Source organism: Cnephaeus nilssonii, assembly GCF_951640355.1.
Source record: "Cnephaeus nilssonii genome assembly, chromosome: 19".
In the NCBI taxonomy this organism is placed as follows: Eukaryota; Metazoa; Chordata; class Mammalia; order Chiroptera; family Vespertilionidae; genus Cnephaeus; species Cnephaeus nilssonii.
In genome coordinates this window covers 22,314,662-22,336,819 of record NC_137090.1, presented here as the reverse complement: position 1 = coordinate 22,336,819, position 22,158 = coordinate 22,314,662, and the positions used below count along the sequence as shown (strand labels likewise).

At 39.3% G+C, this 22,158-nt stretch overlaps 1 protein-coding gene and 1 pseudogene across 12 annotated transcripts in view; one reads left to right on the top strand and one right to left on the bottom strand.

The window, feature by feature from the left end:
- The window catches only part of BCAS3 (BCAS3 microtubule associated cell migration factor), a 479,435-nt gene that overhangs the window by 17,199 nt on the left and 440,078 nt on the right, over positions 1-22,158 (top strand). For all 11 annotated transcript variants that reach the window (XM_079796989.1, XM_079796987.1, XM_079796983.1 and 8 more), the window contains exon 5: positions 4,526-4,632. In XM_079796989.1, coding sequence (XP_079653115.1) covers positions 4,526-4,632 — 107 coding nt within the window. The remainder of the gene's footprint in view (positions 1-4,525; positions 4,633-22,158) is intronic.
- LOC307115355 (large ribosomal subunit protein eL21-like) lies at positions 10,077-12,072 on the bottom strand (annotated as a pseudogene). Its single transcript has 2 exons — positions 11,859-12,072; positions 10,077-10,652 (listed from the first exon to the last, which is right to left on the bottom strand). The product of its transcript is annotated as a large ribosomal subunit protein eL21-like (transcript).

Below are 22,158 nucleotides of genomic sequence, written 5' to 3'. Positions count from 1 at the left end.
TGGTGTTGCTCAGTGGTTGAACCAGGAGGTCACAGTTTGAATCCCGGTCAGGGCATATGCTCAATCCCCAGTGTGGGGAGTGCAGGAGGCAGCCAATTAATGATTCTCTCTCATCATTGATGTTTTTGTCTCTCTCTCCATTCCTTTTTTTTTTTTTAAGAAAAGAAAAGAAAAAACCCCCCAGCATTATTGACCATAAGCTATGTTTTGATCTTTATATTTGGGCAGCAGGAAGTCCCTAATGTAGAGAATGGAGGTGAGGAGGTATGTCATTATTTGTGTTTTAGAGAGAGCACTGTGACTGTTGGGCAGTGGTGGATAAGGGAAGTTCCTTATGCTTTTGGAATAGACGGAGCTAGGACGGGGTTGTGGTGTAAGAAGAGAGCTGTTTAGAAAGACAGGGTTTAGGGGGAGGTTTATTGCTAGAAGGAAGGAAGAAGGTGGTTCCTGATGCTGCTTTTTCACTGAAAGAGGGAACCCTGGAAGATCAGATGTGGGGAGAAAAATAATGATTTTTGAGTGGAATTTGCTCTACTATTGAGATACCCACCAACTCATGCTGAAGAGATACTAACTGAAGCAATGGGATCACCTAGGGGAGGGTATACTGTGAGAAGAAAAGGGAAACATTCAAACCTGTAGGGAATTTTTATGAGTTTATTTGAGTCAAACTGATGACAATTGCCGGGAAGCAGTTTTATACATCAGAATCAAAGGGGAAGATGTAAGGGGTTACAAGAAATTCACTGAAATTCATTGGGGTGGGGTTACAAGTGATTCATGAATTGGGTAGCACCCCTTCTGGCAACCAGAAGGGTGCTCCAAGGGCTTGTACAAAATGGAAGGTATTTTTAGGAAGAAGAGGGCAAGGGAGAAAAGAAAAGAAAGGATTATTTTTGGGCTGAACATCACTGGGGGAAAGAGATACAGGTGGTTGTTTTTTTTTAAAAGAAGTATATTTATTGTGCTAGAGAGAGAAGAAGGGAGAGGAAGAGAGAGACGGAGAGAGACAGAGTGAGAGAGAGAGATCGGCTGCCTCCTGCACGCTCCACACTGAGTATCGAGCCTGAAACGGCACGAGCCCTGACCTGGAATTGAACCAGGGACTCTTTGGTATATGGGCCGATGTTCAACCAATTGAGCCACACTGGCCAGGGCCTGAGTGGTTTTTGTTATGCAGATTGAGGATGGAGAGGGTCCTCTTAACAGATAACCTTACCAGTGCTTGACCATAAAATTCCAGACTGGTAAGTTTCTGGGAGAGGTTGAAATTGCAGTTAGGTCAGGTAGTAAATGTAGGTTTGGTATCAGGGGCTTTTAGCATGAGGGATGCCATTTTGGGCCTATAGTTTTCTCTTTAACAACAACTTGGAGGTGATTGGCGACTATAGCAAAAGTCACTTTGGAGGAGTGTTAGGGGCAGAAACCATCCTGGAATGTATTTTTGGGTGAATGAGAAATAAAAAATAGATGACAGTTATAGACAACTCAATCAAGGAATTTAGCTTCTAGAGGGAGAGGAGAGTGATGAAATCAAATACAGGGAGAAGGATATTGTTGCTTTAATTTATGATTTTTATAAACCTTTATATTGTGCAAACATCATGGTAAAGAACACAAAACTAAAGTGTAGATCAGTGAAATTTTTGCAAATCCAACACCTCTGTAACCATCATGTAGGGTAACAAAAAGAATATTACTAATTTCCTGGTGATTTTGAATTTCATATAGATAGAATTATTCAATATAAGCTCTTTTGTGTCTGGCTTATTTTGCTCATTATGTCTGTGAGGTTCATTCATGTTATGGTGTATGGTAGTAGTTCATTCTTTTTTCTGTGCCCAAAAGTATCCCATTGTATCAATATAACACTGTGTTTGTCCATTCTGTTGATGGACCTTTGCATTGATTGTAGCTTTTGGCTCTTTTCAAATAGTTTTGCTATGGATATTCTTATGCATGTCTCTTAGTGTATATGTGTGTGCTCGTGCTTCTAATGAGCATGTATACCTAGAGTGGAACTGCTGTTAAAGGGCATGGTATCTTTGACTTGAGTAAGTTGTCAAACTGTTTTCCAAAGTGGTTGTAATAATTAAATTTACCAGCAGTGAATAAGCAATCCATTTGCTCCACATCCTCCCAACACTTGGTTTTGTCATTGTGGTTTTAATTAGCATTTCCTTGATTACAGCAAATGAAGTCCAGCCAGTTTTCGTGTCTTATTGATCTTTTGAATATCCTCTTTTTGAAGTGCTGTTTCATGTCTCTTGCCTATTTTTCTAATGACTTATCTTTCATATCGATTTTTAATTGTTACATGTACTGGATGAATCCCTGTGGGGTTATGCTTGTTGCAAGACTCTTCTCCCATGCTGTGGCTTGCCTTTTCACTCTTGTGGTAAGAGTGGCTCCTGATTAACAGAAGTTCTTCATTTTAATGTAAAAAATAATGCAGTAGAATTTGTGAATCTCTTGTGCTAATGTTACTGGAAAGGGGACCAGGCCCTGAACTGGTCTGCCTAGGGCCAGCTGGTAGTGTGTGGGTTCTTGATTTTGTGCAGGAAAAATTTCACAACACGAGTCCAGGTGAATTTTAGAAGACTTTTATTAAAGCTGGAGGCAGGGAAATAAGAACGGGCTGGGGAAATCAGCTTAGGCTGGTCTGCTTTGGCTCACTAAGAAGCCAGAGAAAAGGGTGCCCTTCGGGACAGGGTCAGGGGGTTGTCTGGGATTAGTGGCTGCTACCCATTGATGCCCTCGTTGCAAGCCTCATGGAGTCCCTTAGAATTTAGGAGATGCCTGCCTGTGGGGAAAGAAGAGGGGGGAAGGTTCAGGGGTGGAGGTGGGGGAGGCACAGGCATGCTGCTGGGAGGGAGAGCATGCACTGGACCTTCTGACCTTCCTTTTTAAAAAAAATATATTTTATTGATTTCAGAGAGGAAGGGAGAGGGAAAGAGAGAAACATCACTGATGAGAAAGAAGCATTGATTGGCTGCTTCCTGCATGCCCCCTATTGGGGGTCGAGCCCACAATCCCGGCACGTGCCCTTGACCTTTCAGTCCACAGGCCGATGCTCTATCCACTGAACCAAACCAGCTAGGGCCTGACCTTCCTTTTGAGGGGTTTTAAAGGCTGGGTGTTTAGGGGAAGTCTTAGGGAGGATGTCAATAGAATATTCATCAACTTTATGCTGATGTACCAAAATGAGATTTATTCTCTTCTGTCCTTGGGTGTGGTTGGCAAATGGCACTAATTGGATTTCTGCTGTCTCCCTGAGTAGGATGACTTAAGTCCGTGGTTGGCAAACTGCGGCTCAAGAGCCACATGGGGCTCTTTGGCCCCTTGAGTGTGGCTCTTTCACAAAATACCACGGCCTGGGCGAGTCTATTTTGAAGAAGTGGCGTTAGAAGACGTTTAAGTTTAAAAAATTTGGCTCTCAAAAGAAATTTTAATTGTTGTATTGTTGATATTTGGCTCTGTTGACTAATGAGTTTGCCAACCACTGCCCTATACTGTCATAATGAAAATACTTTTCTGTATTATATTTCAGAGTTTAATTTTATCTACATTACTTATATCTAAAATCCACTGGTACTGGTTTATTTGAAAAAATAGGGAATACGTCAGCATGTGTAAATGCTCCTTGAAACTATCCAATAGCATGGAAGGAATCGAAGATACAGAAAAGGAATGATTGCAAAAAGGGCTCCTGAGAAGGTGGTGGAGGATGGGACCCAAAGCACGGATGGAGGGGTTTGCTTTAGACAGCAGGAAAGACAACTGTTTGTAATAGGATGGAAGGTGAAGAGGCTGCCACAGATGCAAATAGGTCTTTGGCAACAGGAAGTTTCTAGTTTCCCTGTGCAGTATGAGACAGATTATTGGAGTGAGGAGTGGGCGGAGTCAGGACTGGGACAAAGTTTAAGGAAGTCATTGAAGAAATTATAAATTAAGTTCTATAAACAATACATTTGTTGTGCAGTTCTGAGCGTCCAGTTGAGGCTTGTGGAGGTAATTTAATTTATAGTGTACCAATTCTGTCCCACAATGATGTTTCTATTTCAGTATATGGCTGTCATAGAACATACTAGGATAGTGGGTACTTGGGTTCACCTAGGAATAGGGTTTTGCTATTTGGATGCTATGCAAAGATCCCACAAAAAGGATAAGAGAATGTAGATTATTGACAGAAATTACTGAGATGATTGATAAAAAACAAAGATTGGAGGAGTATCTAAGATGAGTCTAAAGGGAGGAGGCAGGGGTGTCAGTGAACTGAATAGCCCACAACCCAGCCATGTGTCTTGACTGGTAATTGAACCGGCAATCTGTTGGTTCTTGGGTCATTGCTCAACTGCTGAGCCACACCGGCCGGGCTGTTCACTTTCTTTAATGAGGTCTTCCAAATACTTTTGCACTTATTTTTTTTGTGAGACAATTGTAGTACTAATGGCATTAAAGAAGTATGTTGCTTTCTTGACTGACATTGTGTCTTTTTAATTCCTGTTATTTAATTCTAATGTAGATACATCAAGAAATCTGGAATTTCATGAAATACACAGTACTGGGAATGAGCCGCCTTTGCTGATTATGATTGGCTACAGTGATGGAATACAGGTCTGGAGCATCCCTGTAAGTATGAAGATGGTTGATTTCCTAAAATACAATACTTTTGCAGAATGCTATCTGATGGGAAATCTGGTGATACTTTCAGAAAGGTCTCATTCATTTATTTTACAGTAGTTGCTTAAGATACAGTTAGGTGTGCAACACCATACAAGGTACAAGGAATAAGGGCCAGAGATGCTGTAAGTGATTTTGAAAAGTGGACTAGGAATTGTAGGAATCACTTTATATGCAAGATCTCTTTTGTCACGGTAACTCTATTAAGTAGGTATTATTTTTTCCTCCCATTTTATAAATGATTAAACAGACTTACAAAGGACTTGTTTTAAAAATTAGCAATCACTTAAGAAAAATCAGTGTTTTAGAATTAGTTTAAACATTCACTTCGTCCCCACTCCCACTCTTAGTTCCCCATTTCCCCTACCTTGAGGCAGCCAGATTTTCTAGTTTCTTATGTATCCTTATAGTTATATTTTATGCAAAAATATGTAAATATATTTTTCCCACTCTACTCTTTTCTAACAGATAGGAGCATATTAGTTTGTACCTTGAGGTTTTTTCCTCATAAAGTCAGTGTTCCGAATTTATGAATTGAATTTTATAGCTGCATATAAGCTACCTGGGTTTCCTTAATTTATGTAACTTGTTCCCTATTACTGAAAAGCATAAATGTCCCTTTTTAAAATTAGAAACAATAATGTAATACATGACGTTGAACAAAGCTTATTTTATATGTGTGTATCTGTAAATTCCAATTTTGATAAATGTTTTAAATTGCCTAATAGGTCTCAGTTTGCCTTTTAAATCCTATATATTCCACTTTGGAATGACCAAAAGTAAAATGTCCTAAAAGAGGGAAAGGCTTGGTAGGATCACAGCTCAGTGAAGTATAGTCGGGATTGCATACTGCAGCTTATACTTATTTACATTCTGGTTTATGGCATGACCTAAATACCGCATCTCCTCAGTAGATGGGGGCAGACAGGCGACTTCTGTTGTGTGGTTCTTTTGCAGTTGGAGGCTTGGGTCAATAGAATTTTAATTTGTACCTTTAATAAATATATTCACCAAACTCATTAGAAGCCCCTGGTGTGTGTGTGTGTGTGTGTGTGTGTGTGTGTGTGTGTGTGTGTGTGTGCTAGAATTCTCCCTGCCTTTTTTGGTTGTGGTTGTTCTTTTGGATATGGTTACTACTTAAAATATTTATAAACAAACATATATTGCCGCAAATTTAATAGGAATCAGGATATTCTTGAGTGCAGGATTTTGGTGTCAGTAGTGTAAGAATGAAGTAACCAGCATATTGGACTTCATTATTTTTTAACATTTTAAGTAAAATGTATTTGTTCTTTGATAAATCACTTGTGATGAACTTTGGTCTTCCATCTGATCATATAATTATGTATCATATTGTTAGGTATTTAGGACTTGGGGTTTTGTATTTCTTGTTTTTGAAGATTGGCTTTATTTTGCAGAGGTAGAAGATTCCTCCTGGTATGGCGTGGACTGAGTGTCCTCTTTCGTTAGCCTTTTGGGATGTGTAGTTGACATTTTTCAAGGTCCTGCAACATGGTCTGTAATTTAAGTACCATGTCAAAGGCATGGACAAAGGCCTTAAAATCTGGCATTGGTTTTTTTCTTTCTACCCAGGGAACTATTTCTATGTCGTGATCAGAGGAAAGGATTTTGTAAATACAACTCTTATTAATAGAGACTACCGTTTCATCTATTACACGATTTGTTGACAGACTTAAAGGCAAAGAGGAAGCTCAAGTTTTAACAAGAAGGTGGAACCTCGTGTGGTTAGGAGTGTTGACTGGATTGAGCACATTCCTTTGGCGGTACTCAGGCTACCCACTTGTTTTGGTTATAATTAGAGGCATCACTTTTAATACTCACAAAGGTAACTCGCGTTTAGCTCTGAGTAACTTAAGGTCTTCTGAGTAATTTAAATTACTTCTTTAAAGTAGTTTTTATGCCCAGGTTCAAATTTTTATTGACTAGTTTTCCTTTTTTTGACTAGTTGTTTACTATTGCAGGAGTACTAGTATAGCCCTGTGAGAACTGTTTCAAAAATTAGGAGGCAGTCTGGGTAATAAGCTCCTTCTAATGCATCGATGGAGCTCTTACTGTGTTCAGAGAGCTTTATATATACACTATCTCATATACTGTACACTGTGAGGTAGAAGTTACCCTGTTTTACAGGTGGCAAGGTGACATATCTATAAGAGGCAGGGTTGAAATTCAAACAATTCTGTCTGACTTCAAATTCAGAATCCATGGTCTAAGAGCTATACTTCATTACTTCCAACATGTGATTGCAGAAGATATACTATGCAGGTAGTTTGGCAGTTTTAGTTTTCATTGTAAAAGGTTATGATATAGCTTCAAATATTTATCTTTTATAGACTACTGTGACTGTTATGCATTACTCTAACTAAACCCTTCTGAAACTTGTTTATCACTAGTCAGTTATTCAGTAATTATTTAAGTGTTCCCATATGCTAGACAGTGGGGAGCTAATGTTGGTCAAGCTAGAAATAATCCTGGCTCTTAGGGATCTTTGCAGACCATAAATCGTATTTGCCTTTTTAAAATTTTTATTGAATTTATTGGGGTGACATTGGTTAATAAAATTATATAGGTTTCAGGTGTACAATTCTATAATATATCATCTGTATATTGTATTGTATGTTTACCAGCCCCAGTCAAGTCTTCCATCACGATTTATCTCCCCTTTACCCTCTTCTACGTCCCCTACCCTCTTTTCCCTCTGGTAATTACCATGCTGTTGTCTGTGTCTAAGAAGATTTTTTTTTTCTTTCCTTAATCCCTTCACTTTTTTCATCCACCCCCCATTTTTCCCAACACCGTTTATTGAGTAGACTATTTTTACTGCATTTTATGTTCTTGCCTTCTTCATCAAATATTAATTGACCATAAAGGCAAGGGTTTATTTCATGGCTCTTTATTCTGTTTTGTTGATCTATATGTCTGTTTTCATGCCAGTACCATCCTTTTTGATGACTATAGCCTTGTAGTATATTTGATATCAGGTAGCGTGATTCTTCCAGCTTTTGAGTAAGTGTTGGTAAGCAGAACGTCAATCCTGGTCCAAATTAAGCACAATTTTGCCTCAGTTTTGTGCACGGTTCTCCCTTCTGTAAATTTTATATAACTGTTCCACTTGTGAGTCTTAGATTAAGAAAATAAACATATCTTGGTTAAACATTTTTTTTAAAATTGATTTTAGAGATGAAGGGAGAGGGAGAGAGAGATAGAAACATCAATGAAGAGAGTCATTGATCGGCCGCCTCCTGCCTGCCCCACACTGGGAATCAAGCCCACAGTCTGGGCATGTGTCCTGACTGGGAATTAACTTTTTGCACTCGCTTGCTTTTTTCTCGATTCCTTTATTCTACTCGGGATTTAATTTTTTAAATACCCCAGATTTTACAAAGCGCGGCAGTAGAATAAAAAACTGGAGTTTCTTTTCATACAAACTTATTTATTTGGATTTTTTTATATTTCAAATTATTGATACATTCAATACAATTCGACATACGAGCTGCTACCGATGCTAACCATGTCGAGTCACACTTGACATCCGAGTGCAAAAGGTTAAACCTCAACCTCCTGGTTCAGAGGTTGGTGCTCAACCACTGACCCACACTGGCCTGGGTGGTTAAACATTTTTTAAGATTATCTATATAAGAAGTGCACAAATATGAATGAAGCTTAGACAATGTTCAGGAATATAGTCGAGTTAGCTCAGAATCAGAACTATGTAGAAGTATTTTTTCTATTTCCCAATCCCACACTTCGTAGATGAGATGGCTGCAGGAAAACACCAGTTCTCCTAGCTTTCCCAAGCTGTCAGGCCCCTTCTTTCAACATATCTGATCCTATCTAATAAAGAGGGAATATGCTAATTGACCATCACACCCTCACAAAGATGACGACGCCCAGAGCCAATAAGGAGGGAATATGCTAATTGACTGCCACACCCTCAAAAATGGCGGCACCCACAGCCACAAGATGACGGTGCCCAGTTCCCTCAGCCCCGCCGGGGCGGCAGGCGCATTGGCGGGGGTGGCAGGCGCATGGCACGGCCGGGCCCGCCCCCAGGTGGGTCCAGCTGCTCCTTGTGCCTGCCTCCAGAGTTCCCCAGTCCCCTCAGCCCCCCAGCCACCCAGGGCCAGTCCGAGGCGCAGGCAATCCTTGGATGGTGGCTGCCCAGCTGCCCAGGGCTGGCCCGCGGTGCTGGCAAGCCTCGGATGTCGGCTGCCTAGCTGCCCAGGGCCAGCCCGAGGACGACCAAATGACTGAACAAGCAGGCTGAGTGGGGCGACCAGGCCGGCGTGGCGGGGGCAGTTAGGGGCGACCAGGTCGGCGGGGGCAGGGTGCAGTTGGGGGCAACCAGGCTGGTGGGGGGGGGAGTTGGGGGCAATTAGGCTGGCAGGGGGGTAGTGAGGGGTGACTAGGCTGGCGGAAGGGGCAGTTGGGGGCAACTAGGCCGGTGGGGGGGCAGTTAGGGGCAACCAGGCCGGGGGGTGGGAAGTTGGGGGCGATCTGGCCAGCAGCGGGGGGCAGTTAGGGGCAACCAGGCTGGCAGGTAGGGGCAGTTAGGGGCGATCAGGCTGGCACGCAGAGGCAGTGAGGGGCTATCAGGCTAGCAGAGGGTGGCAGTTAGGGGCTATCAGGCAGGCAGGCAGGTGAGCGATTAGGAGCCAGCGGTCCAGGATTGGGAGAGGGACATCCCCCAAGGGGTCCAGGATTGGAGAGGGTGTAGGCTGGGCTGAGGGGACCCCCCCATGCACGAATTTTGTGCACCGGGCCTCTAGTGTAATATAAGAAATGATTATTTGTTATGCTGATGTTCTGGATAAACAGGCTCTATTTGCATCTATGTCTAACAATGTTATTGCTTCTTTTGGTAATGTAGTATAGACTCTTTAAAATCTTTAATTAAAAAAAAAAAAGTTATACATTTACCTGGACTGAAAACCAAATACTTTTATGGGATTCATGTGAAAAGAACAGCATTTCTGTATTCTTCCTTTCTTATCATCTTTATTTCTATTATTGTTATCTTAGTATGTGTTTCAGATATTTGAAAGTAACATACTTATATTTTTGATTTTTTTTCTCCTAGTTTTACACATAGGTTGACTTGGTGCTGTGAACTATGAGGACTTAATTAGTGTTCATTTATTCAACAGGTCTGGGATAAAATGTGTATTTTGAGCAAAATAGACACAGTCTTTAATACAGCTAGTAGGAAAGAAGAATTTAAATAAAAATAGATTATATGCAACTTAAATTGTAATGTGAAGAAAATAGTAAAATATTATAATAAGGAAGTGGCACCGAAGTTAAGATTTAGCCCAGGGTAAGAGGGAATAGCAAACAGTAAAGTCAGAGGTTCTGAGTTAAAGTGTTCTTTTCTCTGTAGTTGGACACTGATTTAGATTTTTAGTTGTTTTCTTCTTTTTCTTCTTTTTATCAGCACAGAATTCTTGTTTATTTTTTCCCACTTATCATGCCATGAATTCATAGGGAATGGGTTCCAGCAGCTCAGGCTCCTTCCCATTGGTTCTCACAAAGTGTGCTTCTCTGGGTGGAGTAGGATCACCCTTCACTTGAACCCAGGTACCTTTCTCTTTGGCTTCCTTCTTTTTCTGATCATTTTCCTTCACACGTTTCAGGAAGCTATCTTGGCTCTTAGAGGCTTAATATGCTCAATATGTACATTAATTCTCTTGGCAAGAATTTTGCCCTTAACTTGCTTTTTCACAATAATGCCCACTGCATGCTGGGTGACATTGTAGACTCTTTCAGTTTTGTCATGGTAACATTTGTGGGGCGTTCCTTTTTGAACAGTGCCATTCCCTTGATGTCCACAATACCACTTTTTTGTATGTAGATTTGCATGTATGTGGCCAAAGAAACAACGCCATGTTTTCTAAAAGGCTTAGAGAACATATAGCGGGTGCCTCTCTTTCCCTTTGTGTTAATAATTTTGGCTAATTAGTCTGTGGAACCCCGGTCACTGGGAGCCACGCGCAGGGTCTACCTGGAAGCGCTTAAAGAATATTGATATAAATATCTTTATTATCATGTAATTTGGAGAGCTCAATAAATGTAGAAATACTAATGTTCTTCATAGAATTGTCAAATTGCATTCTTGTAAAGCCATGCCATTCATACTCACCTTGTTCATTTATTCATTCATTCATGTAGCAAAGATTTATTGCCTTTTACATGCCAGAGCCTGATCAAGGTGCTGGGAAAAATGAGTATACAAAATCATCCTTTTTATGGACTTGCCATTCTAGGTAGGTGGGTTGGAGAGCAGTCTAGATGATAAACAAGCATGTACCATGCTAGAAGGTGGTAAGTGTTATGGTGGGTGGTTGGTGGTGCCATATTATTCAGGGTGGTCTGGGAAAACCTCTCTCAGGGATCTTTTGAGCAGAAGTGTGGAAGAGACATCCTATGGGTATCTGAGAGAGGAACATTCAAAGCCAGTACTCTGTGGTAGTATTATGTTTTCTTTCTCTTTTTTCAAAATTGATTTCTTCTCTCTCGGATTGTGTTTTCTATATTCAAGAACAGCAAGGAGGCAATTTATATAGAGTTGGGTGGGCAAGGTTATGAATGCTAGGAGGTGATGTCTGAGAGGTTGTAGTGGGCTAGATAGAGCTCTGTCAACCATTGTAAGGACTAAAAATTTTCAATATAGAGCAAAGTTGAAACAGTTTTGTAGTGAAAGCATGTATACCCTCTACTAAGATTGTACCATTAAAATTTTACTCTGCTGTATTTTAAGGAGACCTACAATCTGGCAGTGATTTTGTAAATTTTCTGTTTATCCATCCATTTTATTCGACACATTTCAGAGTAAATTCCAAACATCAGCATACTTCCCCTTAAGTACTTTTGTGTGTATATTATTAACTGGAGTTCAATATTTGCTTAGTTTTTGTTAGATAAAATTCATTCACAAATATTCAAATCTCAATATGTAAATATTGACAAGTGCATACACCTAAATAACCCCAATCTCTTCAAGATACAGGACATGATTACTACTCAAGAAATTTCCCTCATGCCTATTCTCAATTAGTTTTCTTCCACCCCATCCAGAAGCAATCACTCTTCTCAGTATTTTCTAATATACATTAGATTCTCCTGGTTTAGAACTTCCTGTACTATTATACAGTATGTACTCTTGTGTAAGGCTTCTTTCAGCAAAGTGTTTGAGAGATGCACGCATGTTGCTTGTTTCCTTTGATTGCCGTTGTATTCCAGGATATCCATATGCCATAGTTTCCATCTTCTCTTAATGAAGGGTAGCTGGGCTTTTGATAGCTTTTGTCTATTATGAACAAAGCTGCTGTGAAGATTTTTCTTCAAGTCTTTTTGTAAAACATGGATGTTCATTTCTCTTAGATAAAGACCTACAGGTGAAACTGCTGCTTCATAGGGTAGCAAAGTGATTAGTTTTATAACAAACTTCCAAACCTTTTCTCAAAGCATTTGTAGCATTTTACATTTCCCCCAGCAATGTGTGAGTTGCTCAATATCCAAAGTCAGTTGCTCATCTGTTTAATTTTAGCCATTTTGATGGGTGATACCTTGTAATTTTAGTTAGTATTTCTCTGATGACTAATAAGGTTGAGCACTTTTTCATGTATTTGTTGGCCATTTGAATATCTTTTAGGAATTTTTTGTACCTTTTTTTTTTTTTTTTTTTTTTACCATTAAAAGATTGAATTGTAGAAACCACTTGGAAGACTTTGAACAGGGAGAAACAGCGATGGCTCTTGTGAAAAATAGGAAAGATATGATAAGGAGCAGATTTGGGTGGAAAGATAATGAGTTTAGCTTTAATTGGTTAGTGCAATGTCTGTTACTGTATGCAACAAGGTAAGTACAGAATATGAGCATAAGCTTTTTGAAACCTATAGTAATTTGCCAGTTGCACAGCATCCAAACATGTGTTTGTAGTTTACAGAAGTATCTGTTTGTGTCAGAGTGGAAATAAATAAAAATATTTGAGCCTTTATAACATGGTTTGACAAGCACTATCAACAGGGGATCCAGTTGTAGGAGGAGTTGTTTATGACAATGAGTATGTTTTAGACATTGTGCCGTCATGTATTATTTCATTTAATACAAATAACATCTCTATGATCATCAGCATGCATTTTAGTGGTTGTCCTCTCTCCATGGACATGGAGTGAGATGTAAAAATTGCAAGGAGGAAATTTGAAGTGCAGGTTGAGGGGTTGGATATTAATCTTTCAGTCAGTATGAACTCATTAAAAATCTTTGAGTAACAGAGATACATTCCCAAATCCATATTTAATAAAGATAGATTTTGCAGTGGCAACAGGATGAATAAAGCATAAAGAGAAAGAAAAGATTATAAAGCCACTTAGGAGTCAGTTCCAACATTATCTAAATGTGAGATGTTGAGAGCCTTAACTCAGTTTGTTATTATCGTAACTAGTAAAACATTCAGAAGAGAAGAGTCAAAGACGTTTGTAAGTCTTGACCTGGGACTAGTGCTATCTGGTACGTAAGGTGACCATAGTTTTAGAAGAAATAGAATTTGATTACTAGACTTATGTTAAAATTATATAAGGCAGTTGAGTCATTGTATACTTTAAAACAGTAATTTTATATCCCTTTGTATTTGTGAGTTACTAATCAATAAGTAAAATGAAGTTGTATCAAAACAATTCAATAAGGCAAAAATTGCACTGTATCATAAGTAATAAAATATTCTCATTTAAAAAATTTGACGGACAAGAAACCCAAGATAGTACCTTGTAAAAGTTATGATATTTTAATATGTATTTTTGCTGTGTTTAAACTGTGTACTTAGTTTTCTCATCATCCATGGAAATGATTAATATATTTAAAAAACTTGAAAATGTATTTATTATGTCACCTAGAAGAAAACAGTTGCATTGTAGGAACTGTATTATAGATTCAATAAGTTAACATTTGGAGTGTTTTCTTGGAACTTTGAATTTATATCAAGGATGTAACACTAGGTGTCGCTAACACATTGAGCTAAGAGAAGTGAAGCTGTTTCAACACTTGAAACATTTACCCTAAAGCTTTTAATGTAACTTTTACACTAAAAGCTTTAGAGAAAACATGCAAAGGCATATTTGAGGTAAATACCAATTAGTCTATTATTTATAAAAGTTGGGTGCCAGTCGACCTTGCCATGTTAAGATTGCTAACCAGAAAACCATTTTTATGGGTTTCTTTTGGGAGCAATCAGTGATTTGGGTAACTGGCAAACTGAAAAAGTTTGAATATGAACCCCAGTGAAAAAATGACCTTTGTTGAGAATAGGGCTTTATTTTGTTTGGTCCAGCTTCTTATTACTGAAAATAGACTTAATGGATGATTCTTTAGTCATCTGCAGTGGAAGAACATGGAGTGTCATGAAGTGCATAAAGGCAGAAATGAAAAATAATATTGAAATAACTTCTGGAATCCACCCATTTTTGTGGAGGAAAATACTTTTTTCTAGAGTTTGTTTCTTAAGCTGTCACTTTAGAGAAGTCTTGCATCTGAAGTTTAATCTTACTTTATATTCCCCTAACCTTCAATTATGTTTTAATAGTGGCATTGTATGACTTTTGTTGATTTAGTATAGGCAGTCTGCTTTAAATGAGTTTGATATTTATCATTGTAAAGTGGAATCTTTCTTGTATGAAATATTTTTGATGTTTTTCTGCTCTAAAACAAATATTCTTTGGACATAAGCTGAGGGAGGCAGTTTAATCTGGGGGAGGCAGTTTTTTCTTTTGTTATGAAATATATTGAATATATTGTGTAAGTTCACAGATCTTAAGGATACAGATTGAATTTGTATAACTCTATGTAACCTTCTATACACCACTCAAATTGAGATACAGAATGTTTCTAGCAACTCAGAAGAGTCCCTCATGCCACTTCCCTGTAGATACTGTCCTCTTGGTGCCTCCAGTAATCACTGCTCTGACTTCTGTCATCAGAGATTAGTTTTTTCTAGTCTTGAACTTCATTAAGAAAATATGGTTGTAGATAATACAGTCTGTATTCTTTTGGGTCTGGCTTCTTTCTCTTAGCAGTATGGCTATGAGATTCTTTCATGTTATTGCGTGTAGTAGTAATGTGTTCTTATTTTTGCTGTGTTGTATTTTATCATGAATATAAGGCATTTTGAAAAATCCATTATACAACTAATAGAAAATATCTATTGTTTCCAGTTTTTGAGTAATCTGAATAAAGCTGTTGTGAACATTCTTGTATGTTTCTTGGTGGACATATATACCCATTTCTCCAGAGATAGACCAAGGAGTGGATTTGTTGTGTCATACTGTGGTGTATGTTTCACTGTAGTAGGTTATTGCCAAAGAGTTTTCCAAAGTGGTTGACCAATATGTATGAAAGTTTCATTTTCTCCACGTTCTCACTCTTTTGGGATTGTGTCTTAAATTTTAATCATTCCGGTGGGTATGTGTTTGTATCTCATGGTGGAGTTTTTATTTCATAGTAATTTCAAACCATCTGAAAATTTTATTACTAGTATAAGGAACTCCTGTTACCTATTAGCCAGACTTAGAATTATGGAGATTTTGCTTCATTTGCTTTATCATTGTCTCACTTTGTGCAGATTTTTTTTTTCATTTGTGCAGATTTTTTTCTGAACCACTTACAAGTTGTTGAAATCATGTCCGCCTTTTCCATAAATAATTCAGTATATATTTACTAAACATAAGCACATAACATTATTATCAAAACCAGGACATTTAAATTTGATATAATACTATTATGTAATCCACAGACCATTTTTCTGATTTTATCATTTGTCTTAATAGTCTCCTTTATAGGCATGCTTATATTTTTACCTTCCTAATGACTTTTGATGAAAGAAATCAGGTTCAGATTTTAAGTGTTTTACGTATTGTTAATGCTTTGTGTATTTTTTTTTTGTCCTAAGGACATGAAGATATTCTCCTGTGTTTTCTGTTAGAAGGTTGTTGTTATTAATTTTAGCTTTATGATCCATTTGAAATAATTTTTTGTATGCATGGTATGAGATAGCAGTCAAGGCTTTTTTTTTAAAGTTAAAATATTAATAAAAAATGATACCTAACTTATTCAGCACCATTTCCTGAAAACAACAATAGCAACGACACTATCATTCCCGGCCCTCCCCCCTATTTCATTGCAGTAAGGCCATATGTGTACAGGTAGATTTTGCTGTGTCTGTTTTTGTTTTTTTCTTTGGCTTATTTTTTAATTGACTTAAAATATTTTTATTTAGAAATAATTATAGACTCATGGGGAGTTACAGAATATTATTTAGAGTCCTGTGTACCCTCCCCACAGTTTTCCCAAAGGTGACATCTTATGTAAACTCTTTAGTACAATATTAAAACCAGGAAACAGTTTATTGTGAGTAATCAGTTGTCTCATTTTTCTGAGAAGAGTGAGATAACAGAAAACATTAGTTTTCTGGAGACTTTTAAAAGAAATTCAACTAGTATTACTGTTTTCTAAATTGTGCTCATATTCATTTTAATGTTTAAACTTTGGACATAGGACCAAGTGAATTAAATGAAAATTTTCTGACTTCCTAATTTTTGATTCACTTTGCCTATGTGTTCCAGTACTTTCTGGGAATCTTGATTTTTATATGAGCACCTGGGAGAATTCTTTGTAAGCCTCCCTAGAACTGTGATGATGCGGCCCCCCCCCCCCCCCCATTTTTTTTGAGAGCATTTATTAAAGCGGAAGACAGTGAAGCAAGGAAGGGCCTAGGATAGAAGCAACAGGAGAGTAGGCGGGGCTACTTTGGCTCTTTAGAAACATGGGCGAGAAGTGAACCAAAGCGGAGCTGCTGTCAGCTCACTGGAGCGTCAGAAAAGGGCAACTTGGGGACAGGTTTGGGGGTTAGCCCTGGATGAGCTGCCACTGCCCTTTGCAATCCTGGTTGCAAGTCTTGTGGGGACCCTTAGAGTTTAGGAGATGCAATCAAGAAGAGAGGGGGAAGGGGAAGGTACTGGGTCCTTTGGTTTGAGGGTTTTAAAGGCTGGGAGTTTAGGGGAGATGTGTGATCATGTCTTAATGGTCTTTGTATCTCTTGTGCTATAACTACATTGTCTGATGTATCTCTTGTGCCAGCTACATTGTATATGCATATGTTTGTTTGTGTATATTACATATGTGTGTAAATGTGCTTATATCTTTAATACATTTGTTTTAGGATTTCAACCTTTTGCTGGATATTTTCATCTAAGTGTGCTGGAGACTCAATTTCAGAAAGATCCATACTAAGCTTTGTAATCTCTTGTTGTTTGCTGTCATTCCATCCCATTTGCAATCTATCCTTTCCTAAAATCTCTGTTTTCAGTAATTAATAGCACCATAATTTTTCCACTCAGCAACACTGAAACTTTAGGTTTTATGCCAAGTGTTAGGAGATACAATTGTAACTTAAGACCTTAAGGAGATTATATCCTGCTTGTGCAAAATGTCACTACATAATTGCAGTCTTGTGTCAGTGCTTCTCAAATGGAAGTGATTTTGCCCCCAGGGACATCTGGCTATGTCTGCAGATATATTTTGTTGTCAACAATTTGGGGTTGCTACTGGCATCTAGTGGGTAAAAGACAGAGATGCTATTAAGCATCTTACAATGTTACAGGACAACCTCTCTCAAGAAAGAATTTTCCAGCCCAAAAGTCAGTAGTGCTGAGGTTGAGATACCATAGCCTATGAGATTAATGTTAGGAGGGAGGTATGAATAGATTGCTGTAGAGCTTTGAGGAGTGATGGGATGCCTGGGGAAATTTTGACACTTGTGCTGCCTAGTGAAGTTTCATAATAATATAAATAATATCTATAATTTAAATAATCAAAATATACCATGCATTATTTTAGGCACATTTTATACCTATTGTTTATTCTGTCATTTTTTTAAAAAAATATATTTTATTGATTTCTTACAGAGAGGAAGGGAGAGGGAGAGAGAGTTAGAAACGTCGATGAGAGAGAAACATCGATCAGCTGCCTCCTGTACACTCCCTACTGGGGATGTGCCACAACCAAGGTACATGCCCTTGACCGGAATCGAACCTGGGACCCTTCAGTCCGCAGGCCGACGCTCTATCCACTGAGCCAAACAGGTTTCGGCTATTCTGTCATTTTTACTAGTTAATGGTATTCCCATTTTATAGATGAAAAAAATTAAAAACTTATATTTAACCAGCTCAACTTCTTTGGTAGATACTGTTTAAAAAAATAGAATTTATTTATTTATAATATATTTTATTGAGTTTTTACAGAGAGGAAGGGAGAGGGACAGAGAGTTAGAAACATCGATGAGAGAGAAACATAGATCAGCTGCCTCTTGCACCACAACCAAGGTACATGCCCTTGACCAGAATCGAACCTGGGATCCTTCAGTCCGCAGGCTGACGCTCTATCCACTGAGCCAATCCGGTCAGGGCAGAATTTATTTTTTAAGAACAGTTTTAGACTCATAACAAAATTGTACGGGAAGTACAGAGTGTTCCCATGTATATCTCCTGCCTCCACAAACACACAGCCTCCCTACTGTCAACATTCCACACCGAAGTGGTATATTTGATTTGGTTGATGAACCTACACTGACGCATTATCACTCAAAGTCCATGGGTTACTTTAGGTTCACTTTTGATGTTGTGCTTTCTATGCATTTTGACAAATGTTTAATGACATGTATCCACCATTATGGTATCGTAGAGTCTCACTGCCCTAGATACCCTCTGTGTTCTGCCCATTCACTGCTCCAAAAATTCTTTGTACTTCCTCCCCCCAATTTCTGGCAGACACTCATCTTTTTACTGTCTATACAGTTTTGCCTTTACAATATGTCATATATGTGGTTGAGATCATACAGATTGACTTCTTTCACTAGTAATATGCAATTAAGTTTCTCCCATGTCTTTTCATGGCTTGGTAGCTCATTTCTTTTTAGTGCTGAATAATATTCCACTGTCTGATTCATCATAGTTTATTTATGAGATAGCTTTTTAAAAATTGTTATAACATGCCATAAAATATACAAATTTCAAGTCTATAGTTTGATAACTGTGTGTGTGTGTATGTTTACGTAAGTATTATGCAAGGTGTACACATACTCTCTAATAAAATGGTAATATGCAAATTAACCATCACCCCGCTACATAAGCCATGCCCACCAACCAAGCCACGCCCACCAGCCAATCAGGGCGAGTATGCAAATTAACCCCAATCCAAGATGGCTACAGCCACAGAGAGCAAGGTTTCCCAGGTAACAGAGCAAGCCAAGCTTTCCATAGCCGTTGCAGGCCTAAGCCTCCACTCAAGCTACAAAGTTTCAATTATAGAAGGTAAACAAATTAAAAAAAATGGCGGCAGAATGGAGCTTGAGAGAGCAGGTCAGGGTTGCCGGCGGCAACAGGGGAAGCAAAGCTTTCCACACACCCTGGCCGGGCTCACCCGCTTAAGGCTACAAAGTTTCAATTGTAGAAGGTGAATTAACTGCCACAGAAATGGCTGCCGCCCCAGAAATGGCTGCCGCCCCAGGCTACAAAGTTTCAATTGTAGAAGGAAAATAAATTCCAGATACCAGGGCCTCCCCTTGGGTTGCCAGGGGGCGTGGCCGGCCTGCAAACCACCACAGGCCCCTCCCTCAGGCCGCCCCACGCCCCAAGGGAACCCCCACCCTTATCTGTGACACCCTTCAGGGCAAACCAGCTGGCCCCCACCTGTGCACCAGGCCTCTATCCTATCTAATAAAAGAGTAATATACAGATTGATCATCACTGCAACACACAATATAGCTGCCCCCATGTGGTCAAAGATCCTGCCCCCATGTGGACACAAGATGGCCACTACAAGATGGCCAGCAGGAGAGGACAGTTGGGAGGCACCCGGCCTGCAAGGGAGGGCAGTTGTGAGGAACCAGGCCTGCAAGGGAGGGCAGTTGAGAGGGACCAGGCTTGCAAGGGAGGGCAGTTGGAGGTGATCAACCCTGTAGGAGAGGGCAGTTAGGGGTGACCAGGCTGGCAGAGGAGGGAAGTTGGGGGCAAACAGGCTGGCAGGGGAGCAGTTAAGCATGAACCAGGCTGGCAGCGGAGTGGTTAGGGGGTGATCAGGCTGGCAGGCAGAAGCGGTTAGGGGCAATCAGGAAGGCAGGCAGGCAAGCAGTTGGGAGCCAGCAGTCCTGGATTATGAGAGGGATGTCCGACTGCCCGTTTAGGCCCGATCCCACCAGGATCGGGCCTAAATGGGCAGTCGGACATCCCTCCAGGAGTCCCAGATTGGAGAGGGTACAGGCTGGGCTGAGGGACAACCCCCCGCCGTGCACGAATTTCGTGCACCGGGCTTCTAGCATATAAATAAATGAAAAATATTCTTACTCAGAAAGTTCCCCAATCAGTATTCCCCCTACTTTTAGGTCAGGTAATCACTATTCTGACCATAGATTAATTTTGTCTGTATTGAACCTCACGGAAATAGTGGAATACACATTATGTATTCATTTGTGTATCCTTTTTTCTTATTGTAATTTAAAAAAAATAAATTTTATTGTTTTCAGAGAGGAAGGAAGAAGGAGAGAGAGAGAGAAACATCAATGACGAGAGAGAATAATTGATCGGCTGCCTCCTGCACGCCCCACACTGGAGATGAGCCCGCAACCCGAGCATATGCTCTGACAGAGAATTGAACTGTGACCTCCTGGTTCATAGGTGCACACTCAACCACTGAGCCATGCTGGCTGGTCCTCATTGTAATTTTTACATTTATCTATGTTGTTACATGTTGTGGTAGTTTGTATTTTTATTTTTATTACTGTGTTTTGTTTTACTGAATGAATATATCACATTTTGTTTAGCTATTCTTTTTTTTTTGTTTTCAAATCCTCATCTGGGGATATTTTCCCACTGATTTTTAGACAGAGTGCTAGGGAGGGGGAGAGACACACAGAGAACAATATCGATGTGAGAGAGACACATCAATTGGTTGCCTCCTGCACAAGCCCTGACCAGGGCTGGGATCCAGCCTGAAACCTAGATATGTGCCCCAGTCTGTGGGCTCTGTCTACTACTGAGTCAATCCGATTAGGGCTGTTTAGCTGTTCTTTTAATGGGCATTTGTGTTTCCGGCTCTCGGTTACAGTGAATAAAGCTCATATGAACATAATATTAGATATATCTACTGTATTTTTGAGTAAGTATCTAGGAGTAGAATTGCTGGGCTGTAGGTTAGGCATATATTTAACTTTATTAGAAATTGTCTAGATTTTTCCAAAGAGATTGTAGCATTATACCCTTCTGTCTGCAATATCAGATACTAGTTCTATTTGCTCCTCTACCTGCCACAATGGTTGTCGTCAGTCTTTTTAATTTTTAATCATCTTGTCAATCTTACAAGTTAGTACATCTATTTTATATCATCAATTCCTCCTTGGTTAGATATCTATTGCAAAACTATCTTCAATCAGTGGATCATAGGATAGATTTAGAATCCCAATAATATGTGACAAACTCAGTCTTCTAAAAGTGCAAGAAGGCTATAAGCCAGTATTGGCTTATGTGTAGCCCTGTTTTCTCTCTTTCTCTTTTCAACTGGACACATTCGGCACAAAATAAAATAACAAGTTAAAGGGAATCCAGTTTGTGTCTCAGAGTGATTATGAAGTGTTTATGACAGCTGCTAGGCTGACACTCTCTGTAATGGTGTTACATTGACTTCTGAACACCTTCCAGTCTGCCTCCAGGCGTGTGTGTCTGTGTAGTCTGAGTGGTTTTGCATTAACATCTACCCTGAGTAAGATCTTTTGACTACAGAAGTGTTACTTGCAAATGGAAGATACCATTAGGGCTGCTTCAAAGCTCGGAATGGTATTTGGATTGGTGGTGCTGAAGTAATGGCTGGTGTTTTGAAGTGTAATGTCTAAATCTGTGTTGCATAACTGGAGGACCGTGTGAGTTTAAACTGTTTTTCTTTGATCTTCTTTTAAAAAATCAGGCTGAAGGGGAAAGGTTAAAGTCGACTTAAAATACTCCTCTCTGTGTGCAGAAATTTGGGAGTATGAAATTGCGGTTACAGTTCCATTCATTATTTGTGCTCTGTGCTTTTCATATTGTTCTTGAAACTCACTTCCTTCTTGCCTCAAGTTTTGTATTTTGAACTTAGTGTCAAGACCAAAATATACACTCAGTTGCTGTCTGCTTTATGTGGTTAGCAAATATCTGTTGTATAAGTTGTTAGCCCTAACAAGCATGCATTTTAAGTGGTTTTTGTGGTTTGCCCCCTTTTTTCCCTTGACAGCATACAGAGCAGGTTATAGAGATATTGACACTCTAACCTGATCATTTGTGGTTAGGTAGGCAAAAATAAAACAAAAACCCTGTCCCCTTGTTTCTCAATAACTTTGGGAGCTTTCAAAAGAATTACTTTTTACTGTTAGGAATACTTTCCTCA